Source organism: Heterodontus francisci, chromosome 44 (genome assembly GCF_036365525.1).
Source record: "Heterodontus francisci isolate sHetFra1 chromosome 44, sHetFra1.hap1, whole genome shotgun sequence".
NCBI lineage: Eukaryota > Metazoa > Chordata > Chondrichthyes > Heterodontiformes > Heterodontidae > Heterodontus > Heterodontus francisci.
Window position 1 is genome coordinate 24,307,689 of NC_090414.1, and position 18,005 is coordinate 24,325,693.

The following is an 18,005-nucleotide window of genomic DNA, read 5'->3' on the forward strand; positions in this document are numbered from 1 at the left end:
GCTGGAGGAGGTTGCAGAGATAGGGAGGGTTGTAGGGGCTTGAGGAGGTTACAGAGATAGGGAGGGTTGTAGGGGCTGTAGGAGGTTACAGAGATAGGGAGGGTTGTAGGGGCTGGAGGAGGTTACAGAGATCGGGACGTTTGTAGGGGCTGGAGGAGGTTGCAGAGATAGGGAGGGTTGTAGGGGCTTGAGGAGGTTACAGAGATAGGGAGGGTTGTAGGGGCTGTAGGAGGTTACAGAGATAGGGAGGGTTGTAGGGGCTGGAGGAGGTGACAGAGATAGGGAGGGTTTTCGGGGCTGGAGGAGGTTACAGAGATAGGGAGGGTTGACGGGGCTGGAGGAGGTTACAAAGTTAGGGATGGTTGTAGGGGCTGGAGGAGGTTACAGAGATAGGGAGGGTTGTCGGGGCTGGAGGAGGTTACAGAGATAGGGAGGGTTGTTGGCGCTGGTGGAGGTTACAGAGATAGGGAGGGTTGTCGGGGCTGGAGGAGGTTACAGAGATAGGGAGGGTTGTCGGCGCTGGTGGAGGTTACAGAGATAGGGAGGGTTGTCGGGGCTGGAGGAGTTGACAGAGATAGGGAGGGCTGTAGGGGCTGGAGGAGGTTACAGAGATAGGGAGGGTTGTCGGGGCTGGAGGAGGTTACAGAGATAGGGAGGGTTCTGGGGCTGGAGGAGGTTACTGAGATAGGGAGGGTTGTGGGGCCGGAGGAGGTTACAGAGATAGGGAGGGTTGTCGGGGCTGGAGGAGGTTGCAGAGATAGGGAGGGTTGTAGGGGCTTGAGGAGGTTACAGAGATAGGGAGGGTTGTAGGGGCTGGAGGAGGTTACAGAGATAGGGAGGGTTGTAGGGGCTGGAGGAGGTTACAGAGATAGGGAGGGTTGTCGGGGCTGGAGGAGGTTACAGAGATCGGGAGGGTTGCAGGGGCTGGAGGAGGTTGCAGAGATAGGGAGTGTTGTAGGGGCCGGAGGATGTTACAGAGATAGGGAGGGTTGTACGGGCCGGAGGAGGTTACAGGGATAGGGAGGGTTGTAGGGGCTGGAGGAGGTTACAGAGATAGGGAGGGTTGTAGGGGCTGGAGGAGGTTACTGAGATAGGGAGGGTTGTAGGGGCTTGAGGAGGTTACAGAGATAGGGAGGGTTGTAGGGGCTGGAGGAGGTTACAGAGATAGGGAGGGTTGTCGGGGCTGGAGGAGGTTGCAGAGATAGGGAGGGTTGCCGGGGCTGGAGGAGGTTACAGAGATAGGGAGGGTTGTAGGGGCTGGAGGAGGTCACAGAGATAGGGAGGGTTGTAGGGGCTGGAGGAGGTTACAGAGATAGGGAGGGTTGTAGGGGCTGGAGGAGGTTACAGAGATAGGAATGGTTGTAGGGGCTGGAGGAGGGTACAGAGATAGGGAGGGTTGTAGGGGCTGGAGGAGGTTGCAGAGGTAGGGAGGGTGGTATGCGCTGGAGGAGGTTACAGAGATAGGGTGGGTTGTCGGGGCTGGAGGAGGTTACAGAGATAGGGAGGGTTGTCGGGGCTGGAGGAGGTTACAGAGATAGGGAGGGTTGTAGAGGCTGGAGGAGGTTACAGAGTTAGGGAGGGTTGTAGGGGCTGGAGGAGGTTACAGAGATGGGGAGGATTGTAGGGGCTGGAGGAGGTTACAGAGTCAGGGAGGGTTGTCGGGGCTGGAGGAGGTTACAGAGATAGGGAGGGTTGTCGGGGATGGAGGAGGTTACAGAGATAGGAAGGGTTGTAGGGGCTGGAGGAGGTTAAAGAGATAGGGAGGGTTGTAGGGACTGGAGGAGGTTACAGAGATCGGGAGGGTTTTAGGGGCTGGAGGAGGTTACAGAGATAGGGAGGGTTGTCGGGGCTGGAGGAGGTTACAGAGATAGGGAGGGTTGTCGGGGCTGGAGGAGGTTACAGAGATAGGGAGGGTTGTAGGGGCTGGAAGTGGTTACAGAGATAGGGAGGGTTGTCGGGGCTGGAGGAGGTTACAGAGATAGGGAGGGTTGTCGGGGCTGGAGGAGGTTACAGAGATAGGGAGGGTTGTAGGGGCTGGAGGAGGTTACAGAGATAGGGAGGGTTGTAGGGGCTGGAGGAGGTTACAGAGATAGGGAGGGTTGTCGGGGCTGGAGGAGGTTACAGAGATAGGGAGGGTTGTAGAGGCTGGAGGAGGTTACAGAGTTAGGGAGGGTTGTAGGGGCTGGAGGAGGTTACAGAGATAGGGAGGGTTGTAGGGACTGGAGGAGGTTACAGAGATAGGGAGGGTTGTAGGGGCTGGAGGAGGTTACAGAGATAGGGAGGGTTGTAGGGACTGGAGGTGGTTACAGAGATAGGGAGGATTGAGGCTCTGGAGGAGGTTACAAAGATACGGAGGTTTGTCGGGGCTGGAGGAGGTTACAGAGATAGGGAGGATTGAGGATCTGGAGGAGGTTACAAAGATACGGAGGGTTGTCGGGGCTGGAGGAGGTTACAGAGATGGGGAGGATTGAGGCTCTGGAGGAGGTTACAGAGATAGGGAGGGTTGTCGGGGCTGGAGGAGGTTACAGATATGGGGAGGATTGAGGCTCTGGAGGAGGTTACAGAGATGGGGAGGATTGAGGCTCTGTAGGAGGTTACAGAGATAGGGAGGATTGAGGCTCTGGAGGAGGTTACAGAGTTAGGGAGGATTGAGGCTCTGGAGGAGGTTACAGAGATAGGGAGGGTTGTCGGGGCTGGAGGAGGTTACAGAGATGGGGAGGATTGAGGCTCTGGAGCAGGTTACAGAGATAGGGAGGGTTGTCGGGGCTGGAGGAGGTTACAGAGATAGGGAGGGTTGTAAGGGCTGGAGGAGGTTACAGAGATAGGGAGGGTTGTAGGGGCTGGAGGAGGTTACAGAGATGGGGAGGATTGAGGCTCTGGAGGAGGTTACAGAGATAGGGAGGGTTGTCGGGGCTGGAGGAGGTTACAGAGATAGGGAGGGTTGTAAGGGCTGGAGGAGGTTACAGAGATAGGGAGGGTTGTAAGGGCTGGAGGAGGTTACAGAGATGGGGAGGATTGAGGCTCTGGAGGAGGTTACAGAGATAGGGAGGATTGAGGCTCTGGAGGAGGTTACAGAGATAGGGAGGATTGAGGCTCTGGAGGAGGTTACAGAGATAGGGAGGGTTGTCGGGGCTGGAGGAGGTTACAGAGATGGGGAGGATTGAGGCTCTGGAGGAGGTTACAGAGATAGGGAGGGTTGTCGGGGCTGGAGGAGGTTACAGAGATGGGGAGGATTGAGGCTCTGGAGGAGGTTACAGAGATAGGGAGGGTTGTCGGGGCTGGAGGAGGTTACAGAGATAGGGAGGGTTGTAGGGGCTGGAGGAGGTTACAGAGATAGGGAGGGTTGTAGGGGCTGGAGGAGGTTACAGAGATAGGGAGGGTTGTAGGGGCTGGAGGAGGTTACAGAGATAGGGAGGGTTGTAGGGGCTGGAGGAGGTTACAGGGATAGGGAGGGTTGTAGGGGCTGGAGGAGGTTACAGAGATAGGGAGTGTTGTAGGGGCTGGAGGAGGTTACAGAGATAGGGAGGGTTGTAGGGGCTGGAGGAGGTTACAGAGATAGGGAGTGTTGTAGGGGCTGGAGGAGGTTACAGAGATAGGGAGGGTTGTAGGGGCTGGAGGAGGTTACAGGGATAGGGAGGGTTGTAGGGGCTGGAGGAGGTTACAGAGATAGGGAGTGTTGTAGGGGCTGGAGGAGGTTACAGAGATAGGGAGTGTTGTAGGGGCTGGAGGAGGTTACAGAGATAGGGAGGGTTGTAGGGGCTGGAGGAGGTTACAGAGATAGGGAGGGTTGTAGGGGCTGGAGGAGGTTACAGAGATGGGGAGGATTGAGGCTCTGGAGGAGGATACAGAGATAGGGAGGATTGAGGGTCTGGAGGAGGTTACAGAGATCGGGAGGATTGAGGCTCTGGAGGAGGTTACAGAGATCGGGAGGATTGAGGCTCTGGAGGAGGTTACAGAGATAGGGAGGATTGAGGGTCTGGAGGAGGTTACAGAGATAGGGAGGGTTGTCGGGGCTGGAGGAGGTTACAGAGATAGGGAGGGTTGAGGCTCTGGAGGAGGTTACAGAGATAGGGAGGATTGAGGCTCTGGAGGAGGTTACAGAGATCGGGAGGATTGAGGCTCTGGAGGAGGTTACAGAGATAGGGAGGGTTGTCGGGGCTGGAGGAGGTTACAGAGATAGGGAGGGTTGTCGGGGCTGGAGGAGGTTACAGAGATAGGGAGGGTTGTCGGGGCTGGAGGAGGTTACAGAGATAGGGAGGATTGAGGCTCTGGAGGAGGTTACAGAGATAGGGAGGGTTGTGGGGGCTGGAGGAGGTTACAGAGATAGGGAGGGTTGTCGGGGCTGGTGGAGGTTACAGAGATAGGGAGGGTTGTCGGGGCTGGAGGAGGTTACAGAGATAGGGAGGATTGAGGCTCTGGAGGAGGTTACAGAGATAGGGAGGGTTGTGGGGGCTGGAGGAGGTTACAGAGATAGGGAGGGTTGTCGGGGCTGGAGGAGGTTACAGAGATAGGGAGGGTTGTCGGGGCTGGAGGAGGTTACAGAGATAGGGAGGGTTGTCGGGGCTGGAGGAGGTTACAGAGATAGGGAGGATTGAGGCTCTGGAGGAGGTTACAGAGATAGGGATGGTTGTAGGGGCTGGAGGAGGTTACAGAGATAGGGACGGTTGCAGTAGCTGGAGGAGGTTACAGAGATAGGGAGGGTTGTCGGGGCTGGAGGAGGTTACAGAGATAGGGAGGGTTGTCGGGGCTGGAGGAGGTTACAGAGATCGGGAGGATTGAGGCTCTGGAGGAGGTTACAGAGATAGGGAGGATTGAGGCTCTGGAGGAGGTTACAGAGATAGGGAGGGTTGTCGGGGCTGGAGGAGGTTACAGAGATAGGGAGGGGGCGAGGAGGCCATGGAGAGATTTGAAGAGGAGGGTGAGAATTTTTTCTATGGAGGAGTTGCTGTACTGGGAGCCAGTGTCTGTCATTCCTATAATCCCAGCCCTGAAGTGAGCCAGTGCAAACTGGGATGGCCTTTTAACCCCCAGGCTGCGGTGTTACCTCTGGTCTTTGGGTGTATCCAGGACACAGAACAGTTAATCTTCAGAGGGCAGCCATTGAACACCTTCGAGAAGCAGGCTCCCATCTGCAGTGCAAAGAGAAAAGCTTACAACGGCAAGTCATCCAACACTCCAACTGATAATCAGCACTGTCAAAACACAAATCCTAAAGGTCGCACCCAGTCTAACGTATTCACCATTATAGAATCCGTATCGAAGGAGGCCATTCGGTCCATCAAGCCCCTGCTGGCTCTTTGAAAGACCAATCTAATTAGTCCCACTCTCCCTGCTATTTCCCCATAGCCCGGTAAAAATTCCTCCTCAGTTATTTATCCAATTTCCCTTTTGAAACTTCCTGTTGAATCTGCCTCTTTATTTATTAAACATTTGTACTTACATGGACTTTTGGCGTCGGAGGTAAACCATGACAGATTTCTCTCTGCAAATTAACGGCACTGATTATTGATACAATAATTCACACAAAAAACCATTCCTGGAAATGTTACTTCCTCCTGAATCGCAGAGAGATGGTCAGGGTCCACACACACAGTGCAGAGACGCAGATCTCTGTCTGACATTTCCCTTTCCGCCCCCCCCCCCACCCCCCGCTGCACACTTCACTCCTGATTTCGTGTGAGGGGCTGTGGGTATTTCCCCAGCGGAGGCTGATCCCTCCTACAGTCGGAAATTCTGATCAGATTCGGACGTCCCCTCATCTGGTTCATTCTCCAGCTGCAGCCTTCAGCTGCCTGGGGGCCCTCAGCTCTGGAATTCCCTCCCTAAACCTCTCCGCCTCTCTCTCTCTCCTCCTGAAAACCGACCTCTTTGACCGAGCTTTTGGTCGCCTGTCCCTCATATCTCCTTATGTGGCTCGGGGTCAAATTCTGTCTGATTTACGCTCCTGGGAAGCACCTTGGGAGGCTTTATAACTGCAGGGCTTTGTTGGAGGATATTGTGGAGTGGGGAGGATTAGCGGGTGCAGGGGGAATCGGAATCACTTTCCACATCACTCACTGGTGTTCCCTGTTGATCGCATGCTGCAGCCTCTTCTGAAGGGACCACGTCTGGAGGCTTTTCCATCATCGAGGGCTCCGGGCGCAAACTCCCTAAACAACAGCAATAGCAACAACATCAGCAAACTTTCCCAGGTCGCCCCCTTGTTCAGGGAAAAGTCTCACACGTCCCGGGTCGCGTCCCGGGTCACGTCCTGGCCCACAGCGGGTAAGGACGGCAGGTTTCATTCCTTCAAGGGGCATTCATGAACCAAGTGGGCATTTGCAACAACCCAACAGCTTCCGGGTCACTTTTACTGATCCCAGCTTTCCATTGCATCGGAATGTGAATTCCTTGTGAGAAGTGCGGTGGAGAATTTGTTTTTGTACCTTCTCTTCTGTCTTGCTTGTGTTTGGCTGTGTGCGCCATGCCATCTCCTGTAGTGTGACCAGCGTTGCCACCTGTATTGCCCATTGCCAGGCATTCCTTCGGAGGGCGAGGTGAGTCCGAGGAGCACTGAGCTGGCGGCATGCGTCTCACTGTGGAGCTTTTCTCCTCCGCACTCCAGCTCTCCTCATTCAGCGAGGCCAGGTCTGACTGCAAGCAAGAAGGTAAACAACACTTCAAAAGGAGCAGGTGCTTAAAGCTGGGCTGAATGGCAGCTAATATCTGTAGAACATTCAGGATTGTTGCTTGCTCACTGTTGCTGTTTTAACTGGAAAAGCAGCTGCTTTACCAGCAGATGTATTTTCTTCATTCTGGGCATGTGGGACTCCTTGTGTAGGCCAGCATTAATTTACCATAAGCCATTTGAGAAGGTGTCAATGCGGAACACACACTCTCTCTCTCTCTCCCTCTCGTCCCTGTGTCAGAAAGTTGTCAGTTTGGGACACCCCACACACTCCAGCCCCATGATCCAGGCTGACACTCCCATTGCAGGTACTAAGGGAGCGCCGCACTGTCGGAGGGTCAGTACTGAGGGAGTGCCGCACTGTCGGAGGGTCAGTACTGAGGGAGTGCCGCACTGTCGGAGGATCAGTACTGAGGGAGCACCGCACAGACAGAGGGGCAGTGCTAAGGGAGTGCTGCACTGTCGGAGGGTCAGTACTGAGGGAGTGCCACACTGTCGGAGGGTCAGTACTGAGGGAGTGCTGCACTGTCGGAGGGTCAGTACTGAGGGAGTGCCGCACTGTCGGAGGGTCAATACTGAGGGAGTGCCGCACTGTCGGAGAGTCAGTACTGAGGGAGTGCCGCACTGTCGGAGGATCAGTACTGAGGGAGTGCCGCACAGACAGAGGGGCAGTACTGAGGGAGCGCCGCACTGTCGGAGGGTCAGTACTGAGGGAGTGCCGCACTGTCGGAGGGTCAGTACTGAGGGAGTGCTGTACTGTCGGAGGGTCAGTACTGAGGGTGTGCTGCACTGTCGGAGGGTCAGTACTGAGGGAGTGCTGCACTGTCGGAGGGTCAGTACTGAGGGAGTGTCGCACTGTCGGAGGGTCAGTACTGAGGGAGTGCTGCACTGTCGGAGGGTCAGTACTGAGGGAGTGCTGCACTGTCGGTGGGTCAGTACTGAGGGAGCACTGCACTGTCGGAGGGTCAGTACTGAGGGAGTGCCGCACTGTCGGAGGGTCAGTACTGAGGGAGTGCTGTACTGTCGGAGGGTCAGTACTGAGGGTTTGCTGCACTGTCGGAGGGTCAGTACTGAGGGAGCGCCGCACAGTCGGAGGGGCAGTACTGAGGGAGCGCCGCACTGTCGGAGGGTCAGTACTGAGGGAGCGCTGCACTGTCGGAGGGTCAGTACTGAGGGAGCGCCGCACTGTCGGAGGGTCAGTACTGAGGGAGTGCCGCACTGTCGGAGGTGCCGTCTTTCAGATGAGACATTAAACCGAGGCCCCCGTCTGCCCTCTCGGGTGGGTGTAAAAGATCCCACGGCCACTATTGGAAGAAGAGCAGGGGAGTTCTCCCCGGTGTCCTGGGGACAATATTTATCCCTCAACCAACATCAGTAAAAACAGATGATCCGGGTCATTATCACATTGCTGTTTGTGGGATCTTACTGTGCGCAAATTGGCTGCTGCGTTTCCTGCATTACAACAGTGACTAATTTGAAAAGTATTTCATTGTCTGTGAAATGCTTTGGGACGTCCTGAGGGGGTGAAAGGAATGTGAGTCTTTCTCCTTGACGTGCTCCAGCATGTGTAATGAAGGGACAACCCAGTGCAGTGAGGTGAGCAACTTCCAAGGTTTTCACCCTATTACTTACTTGTGTTGTCGGTCGCCGTTGTATTGTCAGTTTGCTGAAAGATACAAATACATATATCAGCAATCAGAGGGTAGTGGAATTAAACAAACAAATTCAACCAGTCTGTTAAATTTCCCCCACTTCTCTCAAAGCCCAGGTGGATCCATCACTGTGATTCCCTTACCCGTACCCCAGTGAGAGTCAGGGTGTGTGGGACCCGTACCCCAGTGAGAGTCAGGGTGTGTGGGACCCGTACCCCAGTGAGAGTCAGCGTGTGTGGGACCCGTACCCCAATGAGAGTCAGCGTGTGTGGGACCCGTACCCCAGTGAGAGTCAGTATGTGTGGGACCCGTACCCCAGTGAGAGTCAGTGTGTGTGGGACCCGTACCCCAGTGAGAGTCAGTGTGTGTGGGACCCGTACCCCAGTGAGAGTCAGCGTGTGTGGGACCCGTACCCCAGTGAGAGTCAGCGTGTGTGGGACCCGTACCCCAGTGAGAGTCAGCGTGTGTGGGACCCGTACCCCAGTGAGAGTCAGCGTGTGTGGGACCCGTACCCCAGTGAGAGTCAGCGTGTGTGGGACCCGTACCCCAGTGAGAGTCAGTGTGTGTGGGACCCGTACCCCAGTGAGAGTCAGTGTGTGTGGGACCCGTACCCCAGTGAGAGTCAGTGTGTGTGGGACCCGTACCCCAGTGAGAGTCAGTGTGTGTGGGACCCGTACCCCAGTGAGAGTCAGTGTGTGTGGGACCCGTACCCCAGTGAGAGTCAGTGTGTGTGGGACCCGTACCCCAGTGAGAGTCAGTGTGTGTGGGACCCGTACCCCAGTGAGAGTCAGTGTGTGTGGGACCCGTACCCCAGTGAGAGTCAGTGTGTGTGGGACCCGTACCCCAGTGAGAGTCAGTGTGTGTGGGACCCGTACCCCAGTGAGAGTCAGTGTGTGTGGGACCCAAACCCCAGTGAGAGTCAGTGTGTGTGGGACCCGTACCCCAGTGAGAGTCAGTGTGTGTGGGACCCAAACCCCAGTGAGAGTCAGTGTGTGTGGGACCCGTACCCCAGTGAGGGTCAGTGTGTGTGGGACCCGTACCCCAGTGAGAGTCAGTGTGTGTGGGACCCGTATCCCAGTGAGAGTCAGTGTGTGTGGGACCCGTACCCCAGTGAGAGTCAGTGTGTGTGGGACCCGTATCCCAGTGAGAGTCAGTGTGTGTGGGACCCGTACCCCAGTGAGAGTCAGTGTGTGTGGGACCCGTATCCCAGTGAGAGTCAGTGTGTGTGGGACCCGTACCCCAGTGAGAGTCAGTGTGTGTGGGACCCGTATCCCAGTGAGAGTCAGTGTGTGTGGGACCCGTACCCCAGTGAGAGTCAGTGTGTGTGGGACACGTACCCCAGTGAGAGTCAGTGTGTGTGGGACCCGTACCCCAGTGAGAGTCAGTGTGTGTGGGACCCGTACCCCAGTGAGAGTCAGTGTGTGTGGGACCCGTATCCCAGTGAGAGTCAGTGTGTGTGGGACCCGTATCCCAGTGAGAGTCAGTGTGTGTGGGACACGTACCCCAGTGAGAGTCAGTGTGTGTGGGACCCGTACCCCAGTGAGAGTCAGTGTGTGTGGGACCCGTACCCCAGTGAGAGTCAGTGTGTGTGGGACCCGTACCCCAGTGAGAGTCAGTGTGTGTGGGACCCGTACCCCAGTGAGAGTCAGTGTGTGTGGGACCCGTATCCCAGTGAGAGTCAGTGTGTGTGGGACCCGTACCCCAGTGAGAGTCAGTGTGTGTGGGACCCGTACCCCAGTGAGAGTCAGTGTGTGTGGGACCCGTACCCCAGTGAGAGTCAGTGTGTGTGGGACCCGTATCCCAGTGAGAGTCAGTGTGTGTGGGACCCGTACCCCAGTGAGAGTCAGTGTGTGTGGGACCCGTACCCCAGTGAGAGTCAGTGTGTGTGGGACCCGTACCCCAGTGAGAGTCAGTGTGTGTGGGACCCGTATCCCAGTGAGAGTCAGTGTGTGTGGGACCCGTATCCCAGTGAGAGTCAGTGTGTGTGGGACCCGTACCCCAGTGAGAATCAGTGTGTGTGGGACCCGTATCCCAGTGAGAGTCAGTGTGTGTGGGACCCGTACCCCAGTGAGAGTCAGTGTGTGTGGGACCCGTACCCCAGTGAGAGTCAGTGTGTGTGGGACCCGTACCCCAGTGAGAGTCAGTGTGTGTGGGACCCGTACCCCAGTGAGAGTCAGTGTGTGTGTGGGACCCGTACCCCAGTGAGAGTCAGTGTGTGGGACCCGTACCCCAGTGAGAGTGTGTGTGGGACCCGTACCCCAGTGAGAGTCAGTGTGTGTGGGACCCGTACCCCAGTGAGAGTCAGAGTGTGTGGGACCCGTACCCCAGTGAGAGTCAGTGTGTGTGGGACCCGTACCCCAGTGAGAGTCGGTGTGTGTGGGACCCGTACCCCAGTGAGAGTCAGTGTGTGTGGGACCCGTACCCCAGTGAGAGTCAGTGTGTGTGGGACCCGTACCCCAGTGAGAGTCAGTGTGTGTGGGACCCGTACCCCAGTGAGAGTCAGTGTGTGTGGGACCCGTACCCCAGAGAGAGTCAGTGTGTGTGGGACCCAAACCCCAGTGAGAGTCAGTGTGTGTGGGACCCGTACCCCAGTGAGGGTCAGTGTGTGTGGGACCCGTACCCCAGTGAGAGTCAGTGTGTGTGGGACCCGTACCCCAGTGAGAGTCAGTGTGTGTGGGACCCGTATCCCAGTGAGAGTCAGTGTGTGTGGGACCCGTACCCCAGTGAGAGTCAGTGTGTGTGGGACACGTACCCCAGTGAGAGTCAGTGTGTGTGGGACCCGTACCCCAGTGAGAGTCAGTGTGTGTGGGACCCGTACCCCAGTGAGAGTCAGTGTGTGTGGGACCCGTATCCCAGTGAGAGTCAGTGTGTGTGGGACCCGTATCCCAGTGAGAGTCAGTGTGTGTGGGACACGTACCCCAGTGAGAGTCAGTGTGTGTGGGACCCGTACCCCAGTGAGAGTCAGTGTGTGTGGGACCCGTACCCCAGTGAGAGTCAGTGTGTGTGGGACCCGTACCCCAGTGAGAGTCAGTGTGTGTGGGACCCGTATCCCAGTGAGAGTCAGTGTGTGTGGGACCCGTACCCCAGTGAGAGTCAGTGTGTGTGGGACCCGTACCCCAGTGAGAGTCAGTGTGTGTGGGACACGTACCCCAGTGAGAGTCAGTGTGTGTGGGACCCGTACCCCAGTTTGAGTCAGTGTGTGTGGGACCCATACCCCAGTGAGAGTCAGTGTGTGTGGGACCCGTACCCCAGTGAGAATCAGTGTGTGTGGGACCCGTATCCCAGTGAGAGTCAGTGTGTGTGGGACCCGTACCCCATTGAGAGTCAGTGTGTGTGGGACCTGTACCCCAGTGAGAGTCAGTGTGTGTGTGGGACCCGTACCCCAGTGAGAGTCAGTGTGTGGGACCCGTACCCCAGTGAGAGTGTGTGTGGGACCCGTACCCCAGTGAGAGTCAGTGTGTGTGGGACCCGTACCCCAGTGAGAGTCAGTGTGTGTGGGACCCGTACCCCAGTGAGAGTCAGTGTGTGTGGGACCCGTACCCCAGTGAGAGTCAGTGTGTGTGGGACTCGTACCCCAGTGAGAGTCAGTGTGTCTGGGACCCGTACCCCAGTGAGAGTCAGTGTGTGTGGGACCCGTACCCCAGTGAGAGTCAGTGTGTGTGGGACCCGTACCCCAGTGAGAGTCAGTGTGTGTGGGACCCGTACCCCAGTGAGAGTCAGTGTGTGTGTGGGACCCGTACCCCAGTGAGAGTCAGTGTGTGGGACCCGTACCCCAGTGAGAGTGTGTGTGGGACCCGTACCCCAGTGAGAGTCAGTGTGTGTGGGACCCGTACCCCAGTGAGAGTCAGTGTGTGTGGGACCCGTACCCCAGTGAGAGTCAGTGTGTGTGGGACCCGTACCCCAGTGAGAGTCAGTGTGTGTGGGACTCGTACCCCAGTGAGAGTCAGTGTGTCTGGGACCCGTACCCCAGTGAGAGTCAGTGTGTGTGGGACCCGTACCCCAGTGAGAGTCAGTGTGTGTGGGACCCGTACCCCAGTGAGAGTCAGTGTGTGTGGGACCCGTACCCCGGTGAGAGTCAGTGTGTGTGGGACCCGTACCCCAGTGAGAGTCAGTGTGTGTGGGACCCGTACCCCAGTGAGAGTCAGTGTGTGTGCGACCCGTACCCCAGTGAGAGTCAGTGTGTGTGGGACCCGTACCCCAGTGAGAGTCAGTGTGTGTGGAACCCTTACCCCATTGAGAGTCAGTGTGTGTGGGACCCGTACCCCAGTGAGAGTCAGTGTGTGTGGGACCCGTACCCCAGTGAGAGTCAGTGTGTGTGGGACCCGTACCCCAGTGAGAGTCAGTGTGTGTGGGACCCGTACCCCAGTGAGAGTCAGTGTGTGTGGGACCCGTACCCCAGTGAGAGTCAGTGTGTGTGGGACCCGTACCCCAGTGAGAGTCAGTGTGTGTGGGACCTGTACCCCAGTGAGAGTCAGTGTGTGTGGAACCCATGCTCCAGTGAGAGTCAGTGTGTGTGAGACCCGTACCCCAGTGAAGTCAGTGCCCTCGTGTGAGGTGGAGGTTAACGGGCCTGTGATTGGGTGGACCATGAATCCAAGTGTGGGTTTCCTGTCTGACTGAGCCACACTCTACACCTCAGCCTCCCCTACCTGCTGCCACACTGAACAAGCATGTTTACCTTTGCTCCAATGCTTCCTCTACACTCTGCAGCAAACTCCTCAAAGGAAAAACATCACATTGTTAAATCACAATTTATAAAAGCTCTCTGCTTTCACCATGCTCTCCCTCGCGCACGCGCTCTCCCTCGCGCACACGCTCTCCCTCGCGCACATGCTCACACTCAGTCACTCTCTCTCGCACACACACACACTCTTGCGCACGCACACATTCTCTCTCATGCACACGCTCACACTCACTCACTCTCTCTCGCACACACACACACTCTTGCGCACGCACACATTCTCTCTCGTGCACACGCTCACACTCACTCACTCTCTCTCGCACACACACACTCTCTCGCACACACACACTCTCCCTCGCGCACACACTCACATGCTCTCTCTCGCACACACACACACTCTTTCGCACACACACACTCTCCCTCACGCACACACTCTCCCTCGTGCACACACTCACACGCTCTCTCGCACACACACACCCTCTCGCGCACACACTCCCACTCTTGCGCACACACTCACTCTATCGTGCGCACACACACTCCCTCTCGCATGCGCTCGCACTCCCTCTCGCATGCATGCGCACAATCCCGTGTACACACACTCTCTCACATGGTTAACTGGGCAATGAACAGGCGCAGGAACCCTGGCTTGTTTCTCCTCTCCCCATCCCTGGGGGGATGGGTGGGAACAGTGGGTTTATAAAAGATCTCAAGGGCACTATTTGGAAGAAGAGCAGGGGAGTTCTCCCTGGTGTCCTGGGGCCGAAATTTATCCCTTAACCAACGTCACTAAGAACAGATGATCTGGGTCATTATCACATTGCCGTTTGTGGGATCTTTCTGTGTGTAAATTGGCTGCTGCGTTTCCTACATTACAACAGTGACTACACATCAGAAAGCGCTTTGGGACGTCCTGAGGGAGCGGGAAGCTCTGGAAATGTAATCTCTTTCTCGTGCCAGTCACCCTGCTCCTTACAGGCTCTCATCCACGTCTCTGTGAAGCGTCCACTCCTCGTCCCTTTCAGAATCCTGCAAACCAGAAATGAAGGTTAATGATGAGGAGCAGTGAATCTGGACAACCATCCCCAGAGATTCTGTTCACTTTCCCTTTGTCCTTGCAATCCCGCAGGGCGGGAAACAGCAAAAGGAGAGCACGGCAGGGGAAGTGGGGCCTGTTTCAGCTCTCACGTTATCGCGTTTAAAGGTGGCCTTCCTCCTTCGAGCAGCACTAGTGGCTCCCATGGGTGGACCACGTGTCCCTTATGGGCTGGAGCGCGCCCAATGTCCCGGTAAATATAGTGAAAGCACGGATTAAGCCTGGCTTTACTTCAGTGTGTCAGCATTGCTCTCTGGAGCAACGTATCCAATCAGACTGAGAATGGGGCTATAAAGCCACGCACAAGTTTACTGACCATTAAATTGGTCTCTGCATGGCCCACAGTGGCTCAGGGGCTAGCACTCCCTCACCTCCTGAGTCGGAAGGTTGTAAAGTGCTTCAGGCATCCAGAGATACTGAGAAAGCTTGACAGAAAGGCCAAATCCATGTAAACAGTCTGACTGGAAATTCTGGATGTAAGTAGTCACAACAAGCAGCTAATCAAGACTCCTGGTTTGCTCTGAAGGCATCAGAGGTCAAAGGTTGTTTTAAGAAACTCTGCCCATTTTCCTTACCAGCGTGCTTTGTGGGTCTGTCTCTTTCCTCATTGGACGCCCAAACTGTACCTGATGAACTGAGGGAAAAGAAACAAATTACATGTTTCTGATAGTCTTCTCATCCCCTCCCTATCTCTGTAACCTCCTCCAGCCCCCTACAACCCTCCCTATCTCTGTAACCTCCTCCAGCCCCTACTACCCTCCCTATCTCTGTAACCTCCTCCAGCCCCTACTACCCTCCCTATCTCTGTAACCTCCTCCAGCCCCTACTACCCTCCCTATCTCTGTAACCTCCTCCAGCCCCTACAACCCTCCCTATCTCTGTAACCTCCTCCAGTCCCTACTACCCTCCCTATCTCTGTAACCTCCTCCAGCCCCTACTACCCTCCCTATCTCTGTAACCTCCTCCAGCCCCTACAACCCTCCCTATCTCTGTAACCTCGTCCAGTCCCGACAGCCCTCCCTATCTCTGTAACCTCCTCCAGTCCCTACAACCCTCCCTATCTCTGTAACCTCCTCCAGCCCCTACAACCCTCCCTATCTCTGTAACCTCGTCCAGTCCCGACAGCCCTCCCTATCTCTGTAACCTCCTCCAGTCCCTACAACCCTCCCTATCTCTGTAACCTCCTCCAGCCCCTACTACCCTCCCTATCTCTGTAACCTCCTCCAGCCCCCTACAACCCTCCCTATCTCTGTAACCTCCTCCAGCCCCTACAACCCTCCCTATCTCTGTAACCTCCTCCAGCCCCTACAACCCTCCCTATCTCTGTAACCTCCTCCAGCCCCTACAACCCTCCCTATCTCTGTAACCTCCTCCAGCCCCTACAACCCTCCCTATCTCTGTAACCTCCTCCAGCCCCTACAACCCTCACTATCTCTGTAACCTCCTCCAGCCCCTACAACCCTCCCTATCTCTGTAACCTCCTCCAGCCCCCTACAACCCTCCCTATCTCTGTAACCTCCTCCAGCCCCCTACAACCCTCCCTATCTCTGTAACCTCCTCCAGCCCCTACAACCCTCCCTATCTCTGTAATCTCCTCCAGCCCCGACAACCCTCCCTATCTCTGTAACCTCCTCCAGCCCCTACAACCCTCCCTATCTCTGTAACCTCCTCCAGCCACTACAACCCTCCCTATCTCTGTAACCTCCTCCAGCCCCCTACAACCCTCCCTATCTCTGTAACCTCCTCCAGCCCCTACTACCCTCCCTATCTCTGTAACCTCCTCCAGCCCCTACTACCCTCCCTATCTCTGTAACCTCCTCCAGCCCCCTACAACCCTCCCTATCTCTGTAACCTCCTCCAGCCCCCTACAACCCTCCCTATCTCTGTAACCTCCTCCAGTCCCGACAACCCTCCCTATCTCTGTAACCTCCTCCAGCCCCTACAACCCTCCCTATCTCTGTAACCTCCTCCAGCCCCTACAACCCTCCCTATCTCTGTAACCTCCTCCAGCACCAACAACCCTCCCTATCTCTGTAACCTCCTCCAGCACCAACAACCCTCCCTATCTCTGTAACCTTCTCCAGCCCCTACAACCCTCCCTATCTCTGTAACCTCCTCCAGCCCCTACAACCCTCCCTATCTCTGTAACCTCCTCCAGCCCCCTACAACCCTCCCTATCTCTGTAACCTCCTCCAGCCCCCTACAACCCTCCCTATCTCTGTAACCTCCTCCAGCCCCTACTACCCTCCCTATCTCTGTAACCTCCTCCAGCCCCTACAACCCTCCCTATCTCTGTAACCTCCTCCAGCACCAACAACCCTCCCTATCTCTGTAACCTCCTCCAGCACCAACAACCCTCCCTATCTCTGTAACCTTCTCCAGCCCCCTACAACCCTCCCTATCTCTGTAACCTCCTCCAGCCCCCTACAACCCTCCCTATCTCTGTAACCTCCTCCAGCCCCTACAACCCTCCCTATCTCTGTAACCTCCTCCAGCCCCTACAACCCTCCCCATCTCTGTAACCTCCTCCAGCCCCTACAACCCTCCCTATCTCTGTATCCTCCTCCAGCCCCCTACAACCCTCCCTATCTCTGTAACCTCCTCCAGCCCCTACAACCCTCCCTATCTCTGTAACCTCCTCCAGCCCCCTACAACCCTCCCTATCTCTGTAACCTCCTCCAGCCCCTACAACCCTCCCTATCTCTGTAACCTCCTCCAGCCCCCTATAACCCTCCCTATCTCTGTAACCTCCTCCAGCCCCCTATAACCCTCCCTATCTCTGTAACCTCCTCCAGCCCCCTACAACCCTCCCTATCTCTGTAACCTCCTCCAGCCCCTACAACCCTCCCTATCTCTGTAACCTCCTCCAGCCCCTACAACCCTCCCTATCTCTGTAATATCCCCCAATTCCCATCGCTCCACCATTGGCGGCCGTGCCTTCAGCTGCCTGGGCCCTAAGCTCTGGAATTCCCTCCCTAAACCTCTCCGCCTCTCTCTCTCCTCCTTTAAGATGCTCCTTAAAACCGACCTCTTTGACCGAGCTTTTGGTCGCCTGTCCCTAATATCTCCTTATGTGGCTCAGGGTCAAATTCTGTCTGATTTACGCTCCTGTGAAGCACCTTGGGGATGTTTTACGAGGACCTCTCTCTGTACTGACTGTCTCCCCCGTTACCCTCCCTACCCTTCCGGACTCCTTGCTGTTTTTCCCTCCTCTGTTAAAGACACTGTCGAGATATCTTTCTCTGGTCACAAGGAAGTGAAGGACTTACACTGTATCTCTGAGCGTGTCCTCTCAACCCTCATGTGTGGTCCCAAAGAGTGGATTTTATCCGGGAAAGTGTCACAAGCCTGCAAGGCAATGAGACGTTTAGATACGGAACGTTTTATTCTTGCAACTCGACTGCTCCTCTTGTGACGGCCCTGCCCTAGGCTTTGAACACAAGACCCACTGAACAATGGGCGGAACAGGCTGGAGGGGCTGAATGGCCTCAGCCACACACACAGCACCCCCCCCACCCCCCAATACCCTCCATTCTCCGAGTCCAAACCCTGCTCGCCCAGCGTGAACCGGTCTGGCACGGGGCTTAAAATGGTAGCCAGGCAGGTCCCACCCGCTTCCTAACAGCCGGCATTTCCAACGGGGTCAAGGGGGGGGGATTGGGGGAACGTTGATGGGGTCCGATGAATTACTGAGTTGATGTCCTGGGGTCAATATTTATCCCTCAACCAACATCGCTAAGACAGATGATCTGGGTCACTATTGCTGTTTGTGGGATCTTGCTGTGCACAAATCAATTGCCACGTTTCCTACATGACAACAGTGACCACGCTTCATTGGGACGTCCTGAGCTAGTGAAAGGTGCTGGAGAGATAGGAGTCCTTCAAGAATCTCAGTCTTATTTTCTCTGTATC

General features: G+C 56.0%; 1 protein-coding gene across 4 annotated transcripts in view; it reads right to left on the minus strand.

Moving 5' to 3' along the window:
* LOC137355848 (mitogen-activated protein kinase kinase kinase kinase 2-like) overlaps positions 1–18,005 on the minus strand; it is a 107,846-nt gene that overhangs the window by 37,939 nt on the left and 51,902 nt on the right. For 2 of the 4 annotated variants that reach the window (XM_068021431.1, XM_068021434.1), the window contains exons 13-21: positions 17,363–17,441; positions 14,669–14,727; positions 13,974–14,026; positions 12,998–13,036; positions 8,300–8,333; positions 6,426–6,633; positions 6,058–6,149; positions 5,441–5,482; positions 5,045–5,129 (exon numbers count right to left, since the gene is read on the minus strand). In XM_068021431.1, coding sequence (XP_067877532.1) covers positions 5,045–5,129; positions 5,441–5,482; positions 6,058–6,149; positions 6,426–6,633; positions 8,300–8,333; positions 12,998–13,036; positions 13,974–14,026; positions 14,669–14,727; positions 17,363–17,441 — 691 coding nt within the window. The remainder of the gene's footprint in view (positions 1–5,044; positions 5,130–5,440; positions 5,483–6,057; positions 6,150–6,425; positions 6,634–8,299; positions 8,334–12,997; positions 13,037–13,973; positions 14,027–14,668; positions 14,728–17,362; positions 17,442–18,005) is intronic. The other 2 variants (XM_068021432.1, XM_068021433.1) reach the window with 2 other exon arrangements.